This window comes from Xyrauchen texanus, chromosome 33, assembly GCF_025860055.1.
Source record: "Xyrauchen texanus isolate HMW12.3.18 chromosome 33, RBS_HiC_50CHRs, whole genome shotgun sequence".
In the NCBI taxonomy this organism is placed as follows: domain Eukaryota; kingdom Metazoa; phylum Chordata; class Actinopteri; order Cypriniformes; family Catostomidae; genus Xyrauchen; species Xyrauchen texanus.
Window position 1 is genome coordinate 23,461,369 of NC_068308.1, and position 13,595 is coordinate 23,474,963.

The 13,595-nt window shown below is 45.8% G+C and overlaps 1 protein-coding gene across 1 annotated transcript; it reads right to left on the reverse strand.

The window, feature by feature from the left end:
• Positions 1–9,772: 9,772 nt before the first annotated feature.
• Positions 9,773–13,382, reverse strand: LOC127626803 (mRNA decay activator protein ZFP36L2-A-like). The gene is made up of 2 exons (XM_052102855.1): positions 13,132–13,382; positions 9,773–12,666 (listed from the first exon to the last, which is right to left on the reverse strand). Exons 1-2 carry the CDS (start codon positions 13,171–13,173, stop codon positions 11,560–11,562), a joined length of 1,149 nt encoding a protein of 382 aa, XP_051958815.1. The 5' UTR covers positions 13,174–13,382; the 3' UTR covers positions 9,773–11,559.
• Positions 13,383–13,595: the final 213 nt, after the last annotated feature.

Here is a 13,595-nt window from a genome sequence, read left to right on the forward strand (position 1 = left end):
GTAAATCAAGCTGTTTATATATATGAACAGTAAGAAATTCTCATCTCACAGGTCATCTCACATCTGCAAGCAAACAGCACAATGTGAGCTCTGTGGAGTGAACAGGTTGTGCCATTGTTCTGCGCTGTAGTATTCAGATTCAATACCGAGATGGGCCTCTCGTTTCCTTTAGTTTAGACTCCCACTGAGTGTGTTGCTCTATAAGTGCTATTTGAATTCATTGTTTTTTGCACTGTGGGCACTGTGTGACATAGCGGATTCATCGTGCTTGACTGTTTATTTCTGTGTCCCTGATTCTATTATGCTAGTGAATCCACCAACTGTGGAGACTTTCCATCCTCTTGAGTCCATATGGTGGAGTTTGTCTTGATCCAAACATCTCTATTGCTTCATTGGACTCTCGCCCTTCTTGGGGGAAACAAAATCAACGAGGGTGGTATACTTATCAGGCCAGTAAACACTTAGCCTGCCACACCCCTCGGATTTTGTGTTTATGGATGTGATGTGCTTTAACTTTTCTAGTGACTCACTGAACTATATTGTGTTAGCTTTCCCCTGGTCATTCTCAGATAACACTTAAGACAATACAGCTACCACAGAGGCAGAATACATAGGGCTATGAGTATAGGACTGTTTGCTTAAGGAAGGAAGTGTTCACTTAGAGCTTTTCAGACTCAGGCATTTGAGGAAGAGGAGGAGGAGGGTGGGACTTCCTTGCCTTGTGCATGGAGGCACTGAAACTCGCACCAAGCACACATTTTGGACAACAAAACAGGAAAGGCACAGTCCAGTTGGTTTGTTTGTCACAGGTGCTCAGCCACTGAAGATAAGCCTTAGCCACATTGGAGCCTGTCCTCTGTCCTTCATTGTAACAACTGTTTTCTTAAAAATATAAAGAATTAAGTTGCCTTGTATTAGGGCTGCACAATTTGGACAAAAAGTCATATTGCAATTATTTTGAAAAATATTGCGATTGCGATTTGAACTGCGATTATGATGGTTATGTTTTCCACATGTTCGACTGCAAAAAGGCTACTGGGGTTTTCACACTTGAGCCCTCTTAAAAAACCTAACAGACCTTTTTTCAGTTCAACCACAAACAAATAAATATATAAACAGTGAAACAAAGTCTTCTTCATATCCAAATGTTCCCATCCACTGTGTAGCTGTTTTTGTCCATTTTGTGATAGGGTCTCAGCCCACTAGTCATCATCATTAGTTTTTGAAACAGTCAACTTGAATATTAGGGATGCTCCAATCAGGATTTTAACATCCGATACGATCTCCGATACGATCCGATACGATCTTTTCATCTCATCAATCGATGCTGATCATTTAACTTTTATCAGCAGCTGTCAAAACTGTTTATATGTAAGCTTTCTGCTCAATGTCACTGTTAACGACTCTGTTACTAACGTAACCTCGGTTCCCTGAGAGGAGGGAACGAGTATTGCGTAAGTAGCTTACGCTATGGGAAAACTCCGTTTCTCGAGAAATATTGAAGTCTTTTTGTAAAACGCATTGCAGCTGCACAGCAGACAGTAATGAGCGAGGCAGCTCGGTCATTGGCTGTGCTGCGGCAACTGCTCGAACCAATGACGGGGCGACTCTGAACGCGCGACCAATGGGCGCGTGCCTGCGTTCGCGCGCTCAGAGCCCGCCGAAATTAGCATAGCCAGGCTATATAATGGGCACCCCGTCAAATGAGTTCCTTTAGGTTCAATCGACTGAAGCGAACTGACCAAGCACAAGCACGGCAGCTTACGCAATACTAGTTCCTTCCTCTCATGGAACCGAGCTTACGTTAGTAACCGAGTCGTTCCCTATCGAGAGGTCTCTCCTATTGCGTAAGTAGCTTACGCTATGGGAACACCATGTAAAACGCCGTGCGTGCTGACTTCGCTCTATAAAGCCAGAGGCAGATGCCTGAGCCTTAAAGCAGTGATTATTCCACGAGCCGGCCAACGGCGAGCTACATAATGGGATAGTATAGAGCCCTTCCAAGGTGGTCCATGGTGGGCGCTCATAGTACAAACACAAGCACATATCTTATGTACTGAGTTTTCTATGTACTGATATGCATAAAAAATCCTTTAAGTCAGTCAGAGACGGACCTTGTAAGGGAGGAGATAATGCTCAGCATATACATACTCCAGTCCATTCTACAGTCAGGCTGATAGAATGTTGGAATGCATTTTTCTATGTACTGGCATGCATAAAAAATCCTCTGAGTCAGTCAGAGACGGACCTTATAAGGGAGGATATAATGCTCAGCATATACATTCTCCAGTCCATTCTACAGTCAGGCTGATAGAATGTTGGAATGCAATGAGGGGACCTGTAGGTTATAAAACCTGATAAATGTCGAAGGCGAGGCCCAGCCCGCCACAGACAAATATCTTCAATGGGTATCCCACTCGGCCAAGCCCACGAGGAGGCCATGCTCCTCGTAGAGTGAGCTCTGACACCTAAGGGGCATTGAAGGCCCTTGGCTTCATAAGCTAGCGCTATAGCATCCACTATCCAGCGCGATATTCTTTGCTTTGAGACTGCGAGACCTTTAGTGCGGCCGCCAAAGCATACGAATAATTGTTCCGTCTGTCTGAACAGGGCAGAACGTTCCAAATATACTCTGAGCGCCCTGACCGGGCAGAGTAATTTAGCGTCGCTTTCGTCTGCTGGGGACGATAGCACTGCCAGAGATATCACCTGTGCTCTGAAGGGTGTGGAGAGCACTTTAGGAATATACCCGTGCTTTGGCCTAAGGACAACTCTGCAGTCGTTAGGTCCAAATTCCAGGCAAGCAGCGCTTGATGACAGCGCGTGCAGGTCACCCACTCTCTTGACTGAGGCGAGCGCCAGCAAGAGCGCAGTTTTAAGCGAGAGCTGTTTAAGGTGCATGGTTCGGAGAGGTTCGAACGGGGCACTCTTGAGTGCGTCCAGGACCGTGGCCAGGTCCCAGATCAGCACCGAGGGGGGGCGAGGAGGGTTCATCCTCCTAGCACCTCTTAGGAAACGAATGATTAGGTCGTTTTTCCCTAATGAACGTCCTTTATCAGGATTGTGTGACGCCGCTATGGCAGCCACATAGACTTTGAGCATGGAGGGTGTGCGGCCCGCCTCCAGCAGCTCTTGCAAAAAGGCGAGTACACTTGGTATCTCGGATGATTTGGGGTTCAAGCTCTTGGTATCACACCAGTCACTGAACACTTTCCACTTTTGGGCATATAAGCGCCTCGTAGAGGGTGCTCGCGCCTCAGTGATGGTTCTCAAAACTCCACTGGGGAGGTTCTCGGGAACCCGTTGAGGGGCCATGCATGGAGGGCCCACAGATCGGGGCGGGGATGAAGAATCATCCCGTTGGCCTGCCTGAGGAGGTCTAGCCTCAACGGAATTGGCCATGGGGCAGATTGCATCATCTGCATCAGTTCTGGAAACCACGTTTGGTTGTTCCAGAGTGGGGCTACCAGGAGCACTGCACATCTCACTTCCCTGATCCGAATGATGACCTGAGGTAGCATCGTGATCGGGGAAAAGCATACAAGGGGCGGCTCGGCCAGACTTGGGCGAAGCGTCCGTGCTCTTTGAGAAGAAAAGGGGCATTGCGCGTTTTCCCTGGAGGCTAAGAGGTCGACCTCTGCCTCGCCAAAGTTTTGCCATAACCACTGAACCGTCAGGGGTGGAGAGACCATTCTCCTGGGAGAACCTTGTCTCTGGACAGCATGTCTGCTCCCTGGTTCAGGGCGCCTGGCACATGCGCTGCTCTCAGCGAGCGCAGGTGGTGTTGTGACCATAAGATGAGCTCTCTGGCCATAGAGTGCAGGGAGCTCGACCTGAGTCCACCCTGGCGATTTATATACGAAACTACCGTCATGTTGTCCATTCGGACCAGGACGTGTTCGTTTTTCAGGTACGGAAGCAGGGCTCTGAGAGCCAAGGCGACTTTTCCGGGTTTGACCAAAAGCCGGATACAGGCCTGCCCTCGTAAATGGCCCCCCATCCTATTTTGGAGGCATCTGTCGTGATCATTTTTCTCCGCGTATTTACGCCCAGACTCACGCCGGTTTGATACCAGTTGACGGCTTTCCAGGGCGTCAGGGCTTTTATACAGCCGTGATTCGCTCTGATCAAAAAGTGGCCCGAGCGCCACGCGTGAGCGGGGACACGGCTCTTGAGCCAGCGCTGGAGAGGACGCATGTGCAACAATCCTAGCTGGAGTACTGCTGATGCCGAGGCCAAGAGACTGAGCATTCTTTGAAATCGTTTGACGGGGGCGTGTGCGCCCGTTCTGAATTATGTTGCAAGGCGTCGAATAGAGAGCGCACGCTCTGATGAGAGGCGCGCTGTCATCTGCACTGAGTCTAGCACTATTCCCAGAAAAGAGATATTCTGGCTGGGGGATAGCACGCTCTTTGCAAAATTGATTCTCAGACCCAGGCATTCTAGATGGCTGATAATCCAAGATCTGTGCGTCGTTAACTGACCCTCTGATTGTGCTATGATTAGCCAATCGTCGAGGTAATTCATTATTCGCACTCTCCGCTGTCTCAGGGGGGAAAGTGCCGCGTCCATACATTTCGTGAATGTACGGGGGGGCCAATGATAGGCCGAATGGTAGTACTGTGTACTGGTATGACTGTCCCTCGAAAGCGACTCTCAGAAAAGGCCTGTGATGAGGCAATATCGGAATGTGAAAGAAAGCGTCTTTCAAATCCACTGATAGAAACCAATCCCCGGGGCAAACTTGCGCGAGGATATGTTTGGTTGTTAACATTCTGAACGAGCGAATCATTAAAGCTTTGTTCAGATGTCTGAGATCTAGGATGGGGCGGAGGCCACCGTCCTTTTTCGGGACGAGAAAATAGCGGCTGTAAAAACCCGCCTCGCTCATAGAGGGTGGAACAGTTTCTATAGCGCCCTTCTCTATCAGTTTGAGCACCTCGGTGCATAGAACATGTGACACATCTTTCCTCACTTTCGTCTCGACCACCGCTGAAAAGCGGGGTGGTCTGCGAGCGAACTGAAGTGAGTAACCGTGTTAAATTATGTTCAAAACCCATTTTGGCATGTCAGGGATTTTTTCCCAGGCTTTTGCTCGCACAGATATGGGCTGAATGTTGGCTGGGGGCGTGTCGCAGTGACGTATGGGCCCCACCGGCAAATTGCCTTGTGCTAACACTGAGTTTACAACTCCCAGAGGCGCAGGTGCGCGCTGAGCAGCCGTGTTGAGTGCCGAGTGCAGGGGTGCGTGTGAGCTTACAGGCACGCACGCTATCTCCGTAATGCTCGCATCGTGAGCTGGAGAAATGTTTGAAACTGTATAGACAGTGTTTACAGGTGGGGGTGCATACATTGTAATAGGCACGCGCGCCACTTTCATAAAGCTTCCCGCTCTTAGCGGGGAGTTTCTTGGCTCGCGCGTTGCATCTGTGATGCTTGCGGCATGAGACAGAGAACTGTTTGAAACTGTATGTGCAGCTCTTATGGGTGGGGGTGCATCTACTGTAGTAGGCACGCGCGCCACTTTCATAAAGCCTCCCGCTCGCGGCGGGGTGTTTTTGGCCATGCATACAGTGTTTGTAACTGTGGGAATGCGCACTTTAGTGTGGACACGTGACCCCTTAGTAACACAGGCACAAAATGTGCTAACACTGAGCTTACAGCTCTCAGAGGCGCGGGCGCGCGCTGAGCAGCTGTGTTGAGTGCCGAGTGCAGGGGTGCGTGTGAGATTACAGGCATGCGCGCTATCTCCGTAATGCTCGCAGCAAGAGCCGGAGAAATGTTTGAAATGACAGTGTTTACGGATGGGGGTGCATACATTGTAATAGGCACGCGCGCCACTTCCATAAAGCTTCCCGCTCTTAGCGGGGAGTTTCTTGGCTCGCGCGTCGCATCTGTGATGCCCACGCCGTGAGCCAGAGATCTGTTTGGAACTGTATGGGCAGCGCTTATGGGTGGGGGTGCATCTACTGTGGTAGGCACGCGCGCCACTTTCATAAAGCCTCCCGCTAGCGGCGGGGTTTTTGGCCATGCAGTGTTTGTGTGTAGGGGTGCGTGCAGGACAGCAGGCGCATGCGCGCTACATTTATAGTATTTCCCGCTTTTACTGGGGAAGTGTTTATAACTGTGGGAACAGTGCTTGTGTGTAGTGGTGCATACATGACAATAGGCACACGATCTACATTTATGGGGCGTCCAGCTCGAGCTGGGAAAGTATTCGGCACTGTTTGGACAGTATTGATATGTGGGAGTGCGCACTTTAGTGTGGACACGTGACCCCTTAGTGACACAGGCAGAAAATGACTCTTGTGATTTCTGTGTGTTGCCGTTAAAACGGCGTTTGATTGCAGGTGAGCGAGTTCTGTGACTGGCCCATTGACTGCTGTACAGACATTTCCAGCCGCCTGTAAGGGGACTAGGTAATGTTTTACACGTTTTGCTCGCTGCAGTGAAGCATTCAGCGAACTCTCTTACCGTGCTGGTGTCCGTGCTCGTGTCCGCTAATGTCGACGGCGCGGGGTCGAAGGCCAAGCCCGGCCAGTCGTCGGATGCAGCGCCAATTGGAAAGGCTGTCATCATTTTCAACATCGTCCCCTGGCGCACCGAACGAGATGAGACCCACCGCTCTGTTGGAGGGGTGCTGGTCCGTCTGCGTGAATTGGACTGGTGGCAGGGAGTTCTCGGGTGGTGGTGAAGCACGCGGGGACTGGCCCGGCGTGACGTCACTGAAGTCCGCGTGCTCTGGCGGCCTCCGTGAACGGCGCTTTTTCTTGCGCGGCTCGAACAGAGGGGACGGCAGCATGGTGGTAGCAGGCTCGTTCGCGGCGGGCGGCGAGCAGCGCTGCTCGTTGAGGCCCAGGGAGTCACATTCGGGGCATCCGCCTCGAGTGAAAGCAGCTTCTGCGTGGTCAGGTCCCAGGCAGCGAGTGCAGATAATGTGACGGTCCCTGTCAGGAAGAAGGCCTCTGCACGAGGCGCAGGTCGAAGGCATTTGGAACAACGTCTCGAATTTGCTCTTTTACTAAATACAAAAAGTGTCGCAAAGGCAAACACTTGCAAAGTAGCTTAGTAAAAAGGATATAGTGATGCGCGCCGGATGGCGTAGCAGAAGGCTTCGAAGGCGGCTGAAGGCGCCAGCGTCCTCTTAGCAGTCCTGCTGTAGGCTTGTCAACGGCGGGCGAAAGACTCCAACAATCCGGAGGATCCAGCGAAGAGGAGGTCTTCGCTGAAGGAGATTAAATCTAAAGGAACTCATATGACGGGGTGCCCATTATATAGCCTGGCTATGGTAATTTCGTCGGGCTCTGAGCGTCGCGACGCAGGCTAGCGCCCATTGGTCGCTGCGTTCAGAGTCGCCCCGTCATTGGTTTGAGCAGTTGCCGCAGCACAGCCAATGACCGAGCTGCCTCGCTCATTACTGTCTGCTGTGCAGCTGCAATGCGTTTTACAAAAAGACTTCAATATTTCTCGAGAAACTGAGTTTTCCCATAGCGTAAGCTACTTACGCAATAGGAGAGACCTCTCGATAGGGAACTAAATTTCTCTGTTGGTAAAACCATAGTTGTTGCCTAGTGTTTGCTGTCAGTCAATAATTCAGTATACAAAATATAATTTTAAAATATTAATGTTACTCTTTATGCTAGGCCTTAAATACTAGTAGGCTTATACAAACTATTATTTACTGTATATAAGATAGTCCTAAAGAATGAGGCTTAATGTAAAACTGAAGTTGAACTGATAACCCATTGGTGTAATTACATTTAAAGTGAAAATGTTTATTAGTTTGTCACCATTTCATTTAATTATTTGTATTCATTATTTTATTATATTTAATTTAGCAATGCACTATATTATAGTAAACTAAATATTTTATATTGATTTATTATATGTATGTTCCTTTTTCATTTTGTTGGATGTTGGAAATATTAGTTCCGCTTTCACTTGTTTCCGCGGGGAGTGTAATAAGGGCGACACGCTCTCTCGTGTGGGAAACAAATGACAGGAGACTGGAGGAAGAGATGTTTCTGGTCTCTACAGGTGTTACTGTTAAAGCTGTTTGCTCAGCAATCATTTAATAAAGATGTTTGAATTATACCCCATCTTGTATTCTGCGATAGTATTATGATACCTGTGCCTTGCGGAGACTTAGATGCTGCTACAGCAGACAATAATAAAAAACGCTACACACAGGACGCGCCAGTTTAGTATAAATAAAACGTTTAACGCACGTAAGCAAACGGAACCGAACTCGGAGCACTACTGTTACTCTAAGCATGAGTTGTGGAGCTCATTTCTGCTCTGAAAACACTAACAATTCTCTGACTTAATAAAGACCGGACAGAGCAGCGCAAATAAACTTTGAAGGGAGCAGACTATTTATTTAATTAAATCGCAGCCCTTTGCAATTTAGGAATCGCACAAGGTCATATCGCGGTTTCTATTTTATTTCGATGAATTGTGCAGCCCTAACTTGTATTAAGAACAAAGCCACACAATAAAGGCTCTCGTAAAGTCTTATATTCGGTAAGTGATAAAGTACAGTCTTGTATCAACCTAAAGGGTGTTCTTTGCGATATCAACCAGTCCGGTACCGATCCTGCTTATTACACAGCTACCAATCAAATAAACAAGTTGGAACAATATGAGGGTTGAGTAAATGATGACAGAATATCCATTTGTCTGTGAACTATCCCTTTAACAATATACTGTAGCACTTGCAGATGAATATGGTGTTTTAGCAATCCAGAGACGTGTGATCATTTTAGCCTTTGAAATGACTGCCGAGGAACATGATTCACACAGACTCAAAGTTTGACAAAATGTATGCATTTCTAAAAAATGTCCCTGTGCCTCAAGCCCACTCAATATAAATCAGAGATGAGGGGTGTAGTGAAAAATGTCCAAAAGGAACGGCTCGGCTCCCAAGAGACCCTAATCAGCAACAAGAGTGGTTTCCTGCTATTGTGAGAGCCTTCTTTACACTTACACGTAAAGCCCCCCACCACCCTTACACATGCTACGTTCAGATACTGTATGTTCAGATATATGTCCACACATAAGCTAACAATCATTTGTGCATCAACTTTGTCAGTCACACATGTGCTTGTGAGAGTCCATAGACTGTGAACACTCCCACAAAATGTGAAACAGCTTTGTCCAAGTTCGGAGTATGTAAATATTTGCAGAATGCCTTATCTTCACTAGCCAACCCCTAACACAGACACATTTGCATGCCTATGTTTTCCTAATTGCATTTCCTGTGTGAAGTATTGACTTGAATAATTTTATATATTGGCCCACAGAAAAATCTTTTAAATCACATAGCGTAGTTGAGCTTTTAAGAGATTGTTCATAATATTCAAAGCTACTCTTTGCTAAAGAATCTATTTTCTGTGGTGATACTTAGCAAAATTTGAATAAACTAAAAGTTATAAAGATTTGTGAATTTTACTCCACTGGACACAGTTGCACTGAGTGGACCTATAAACTACCTCCCACAGATCGCTGTTGAAGGCCACTACACGCCCCTCGCACTTCACTGTCTGCCATTCACACAAAACAGGCCTCAAATCAAAATTCTGCCAGGGGAGAAGACCAAACTCCAGGACATTATAGTAGCTATATTTCCTTCAACGGAAAAGCAGGAGGGCAGGAAGGAGGACAGAGAAGACAATAATTTACAGTCCCTAACCCAGGAGAACACTGCATTTGAAGAGCATTTAATCACTCTTTTCCACTGTCAAATGAGAAACACAAAACATCCAGATCTTGTTCAAAAAATGAATTTATTAGAAGTTCTAGGGGAAATATTAAAATCATACAGTACACATTTACTCTACACACTTTGTATACACACTCCCTCATAACTCCAGCTGACTTTTTCCTTATTACATTCAAAGTTGTGCTTTACTTCTTATCTAAAAAAGTTAAATAGTTGTTAAATCAACTACAAAAACGTAATGCCTCAAGCCAGAAAATTCAGATGTAATTAAAATGGTAAGGCAGAGTTCATTTCATTAGGAATGGTATGATGAAATTATCTAAAAATAGACAAATAAACAGAATGAAAATGTATCTTAGTCACCATAAATACAGCATGTTAATCTAAGTTTAAAGCTACATTCAATTCGACTGGCTTTAGATATACACTAAAGCAACTGCTTTGTTAGATTAAATTATGTGGGATCATCAACCCCAGCAGGCACATATTAGCTAGTTATTACGCTGAAGATAGGAGAGTGCTACATTCTGTGGCACTAGACTGCAATCATCACTCAACTGTGTGCAAATATACTTTTTTTGGTTGTCCTTATGGTTGCTAATCATAACAAACACTCATACTAATAGGTGTGAAGTCAGTTAGTTATTTATGGTCAAAAAGACCATTTAAGACAGGCTACTATCTACAAATGCCCATAGATCCTCTGGCACCCCCTATACCAAACAAGAAATCACAGCGTGACCTCATCGGACACTCCCACTTTTTAATATACACAGTAAACAATTTAAATAAATAGCATACAATTTCTTAAATTATTTACCTATTTACAGTAAAATAAACAAGTTAACAAAAATATATTATTGTGACACAAACCCAACTGCTTCCAGATTAATATTGAAGATCACAATTTAAACAGGAATATAAATGCATTGCTTCAGATTTGATAAATACCATATGGACTCAATTCATCCTTGAAGGCTATGCTTTCACATGACAATAAATAAGTTAAATAGATTTCATAGCATGATGCAAAATGCAATGATACCACACAGCTGTTTTTTATATAGTATCTTCAGTGACATTCCATGACCAACCTAGTGGTCCCTCCACAGTTAGTGCTTGTGCTCTCTCACACCACTTTGAGGCACTGCCAAACACAAACTTATGGAATGTTTTCCGAAGACGGTTACTTAAGGAATATTCAGGGTTAATACAAGTAAAGCTTGTAAATGGCATTTGGTGGAATAGTCATTTAAGTTGTAATGAGGCACTTACAATGGAAGTGAATGAGGCCAATCTTTGGAGGGTTTAAAAAGGCAGAAATATTAATCCTTTTATTTTATGGAAGCATTACATGAATTCTTCTGTTAAAACCATTGTATCATTTAAGATGTAAAGTTGATTCAATCATATTTTTTTGCAAAATTACAGCATTATGTTGTCATTGTGACAAAGCTGTAAAATTGGTTGAACTTCCCACTGAAAATGTTAGAAAGCGATTGTCACACTAAAATCATGTTAGCACACATTTGGTTTGTCTTATGGATTTAATGGTATTTTAACATTTATGGATTGGCCCCATTCACTTATTGTATTAAATCAACATTACTCCAAAAATGTGGTCGATTGAGCTCAACTTGTATTGAACCCGGAATTTCCCCATAATGGTCTACATAAAAGCCATCATCTTGGTAAGTTGTAAGGAAAAGTATCTCAAAAAAGGATCTCAATCATGAGACGAACACTTGGCATAAACCAACAGCTGACACTGATTTGATATTTGACCTGAAACTCATGTTGGCACAACTTGAATAAAAGGCTATAACAATAATAGCAAGTTAATCGTCTGTAATCGACAGCCTGCTGAAGATTGGCAAACGTCTATTGGCATCCATATTGGGTGACTCCGAGCCACTGATTGTGCCAGAGGAACAGCAAGAGCCACTCAGGTACCCCTCAGGATCTGAGAGGGAATCTGGTGGGCTTGGAGGAGAATCAAACACTGGAGACTCAGAGAGTGGATGCATGGAAGGAAAGTGGCTCATTTTGAAAGGAGGTGATGGAGGGCAACCATTTGCCTGGATGTTACCGAACAAGGCTCCACTGGTCTGAGGGATGATAGGCGCAAGGAAAGCTTTAAGATCCTGATCAGGGAAAGTGAACGCGTTTAGACAGGGGGAATTGGGAGTGAGCGCATCCTCGTAGAAGCTGAACGCACAGGTGGGCGGTGGGGGCGTGCGTGATGTTGGGCTGTCAATCAACGCCAACTCGTTACTGCGGGAGCTGGAGAATCCCGAAAAACTCAAGCTGTGGTGCAGCTTCGGTCGTTCCCTTCGTGTCAGAAACGGATTTGTAGACTCTTTCTCTCCCAAGACACTCAATACACCCATCTCCCGGTTAAGTCTTGGTAGAGCGTTACTTGTGGCGGCTCTGCGCTCATCCGCGTTATGAATGAAGTGGCATCGGGGGCCGTATGGGCAGAAACCAATAGTGTGGAATGTGCGGCACGGCTCGGTCTTGTACTTCGGGTGGCGGGACAGGTTTCTTAGTTCGTGGTAACCGTGAGCGAACTGACACTTTTCTCCATACTTGCACGAGCCGTTTTCTTCAAACGGTCTGCAGAGTTCGGTTTTGTAGCGGGTTGAGTTGATCTGAGAACTGGCCTTTTGTTGAAGGAGTTCATGGAGTTGTTGACTGTGTTCCCCAGTCTCACTGAATGCACGGTCTCTGTACTTGTTCTCTTTATTCATGAAGGAAGCTGTCGAGCTCTCTAAACCAATCTGAAGCCGGTTGCTCATGTTGAAGTCCATGTGGTTTGTTGAGTTACTCCTGAAATAACCAAAAGATCTGTTGTTGTTGGTATTGGAGGCAGCGAATGGGACCCCGACGTTCCTCTTTTCCAGCATGTCCTGGAGATAGATTGTATTTGAATTTGGGAGTTTTTGCTGAAAGAAAAGAAACAGGACTTTAAGCATAGATGTCGAACAAGTTTAAGGCGCGGTATTTGCCACAACCAAACTTGAGTGGTCACATTTAGGAAACACGGAACTCTAAAGTTACAACTTTTGCTAGCGCGCCAATATATCGAGATTAAGAAAACACCCTTAGGGGCCGTTCACACGGAACGCGTCTGTTCGGTTTTTAAACTCGGCTGAAAGAGTTTTGCAACATGCACTAGACGGACGTCTTTACCATTGCGACCCGTGTTTTAGACGCTGTGTCAAGTTAAACAGGAACTTGTACTTTTAAAATACGCGTCTCGTGTTATTGGCGTTCTGTTCCGTTCGTTGCGTCTAGCTTTTCAGCGCAAACACCCGTTCGGTCTAAACGGACCACAAGATAAGTGAATTCAAATACAGGTTTCAAATGTCTACCCAGCAATCGTTTTAAAATATGAACCATTCTCTTACCCTGTCGAAATCAAATATAGAAGACAGCACCGATGCAGACATTTTCTGTTGTGAGTTCCAGCTCTGGAGGAAAAAAAAGTGTTCGAACCGAGCAGGATCCTTGCCTACTCAAAGACGTTTGCGAAATCCACGGCTGAAAGAGTTTTGTCCCTTCAAACTGAGTTGGGAAAGATCTGCTGAGTTCTTTGGAGTTGAGCCGCACAGGTTTGGGGAGTGTCATGCATGGGCAAAGTTTGCACGTGTATAAATGCCTTACAGCTGTTAAAGGGGAGGAGCTGGACAACGTTTCAACAGTGCGCCGCCCGAACGCGCTTGAAATGGGATTCTCCTCTCCTCCTCCTGTAGTCCGCACAAGAGATTGGATACTAGATTCCTTCTTTTGTGAACTCAACGGTATTCAAAAGTGAGAGATCCACCCTCCCTTAAGGCTTAATTTTGTATCTCTCCATCTAAACTGCTTGTAA

Excerpts from the sequence above, each read along its gene's own strand:
- LOC127626803 (XM_052102855.1), bottom strand. The coding sequence starts at position 13,173 with ATGTCTGCATCGGTGCTGTCTTCTATATTTGATTTCGACAGG. Across the intron at positions 12,667-13,131 it reads CTATATTTGATTTCGACAGG|CAAAAACTCCCAAATTCAAA; the intron begins GTAAGAGAATGG and ends CTTTTCTTTCAG.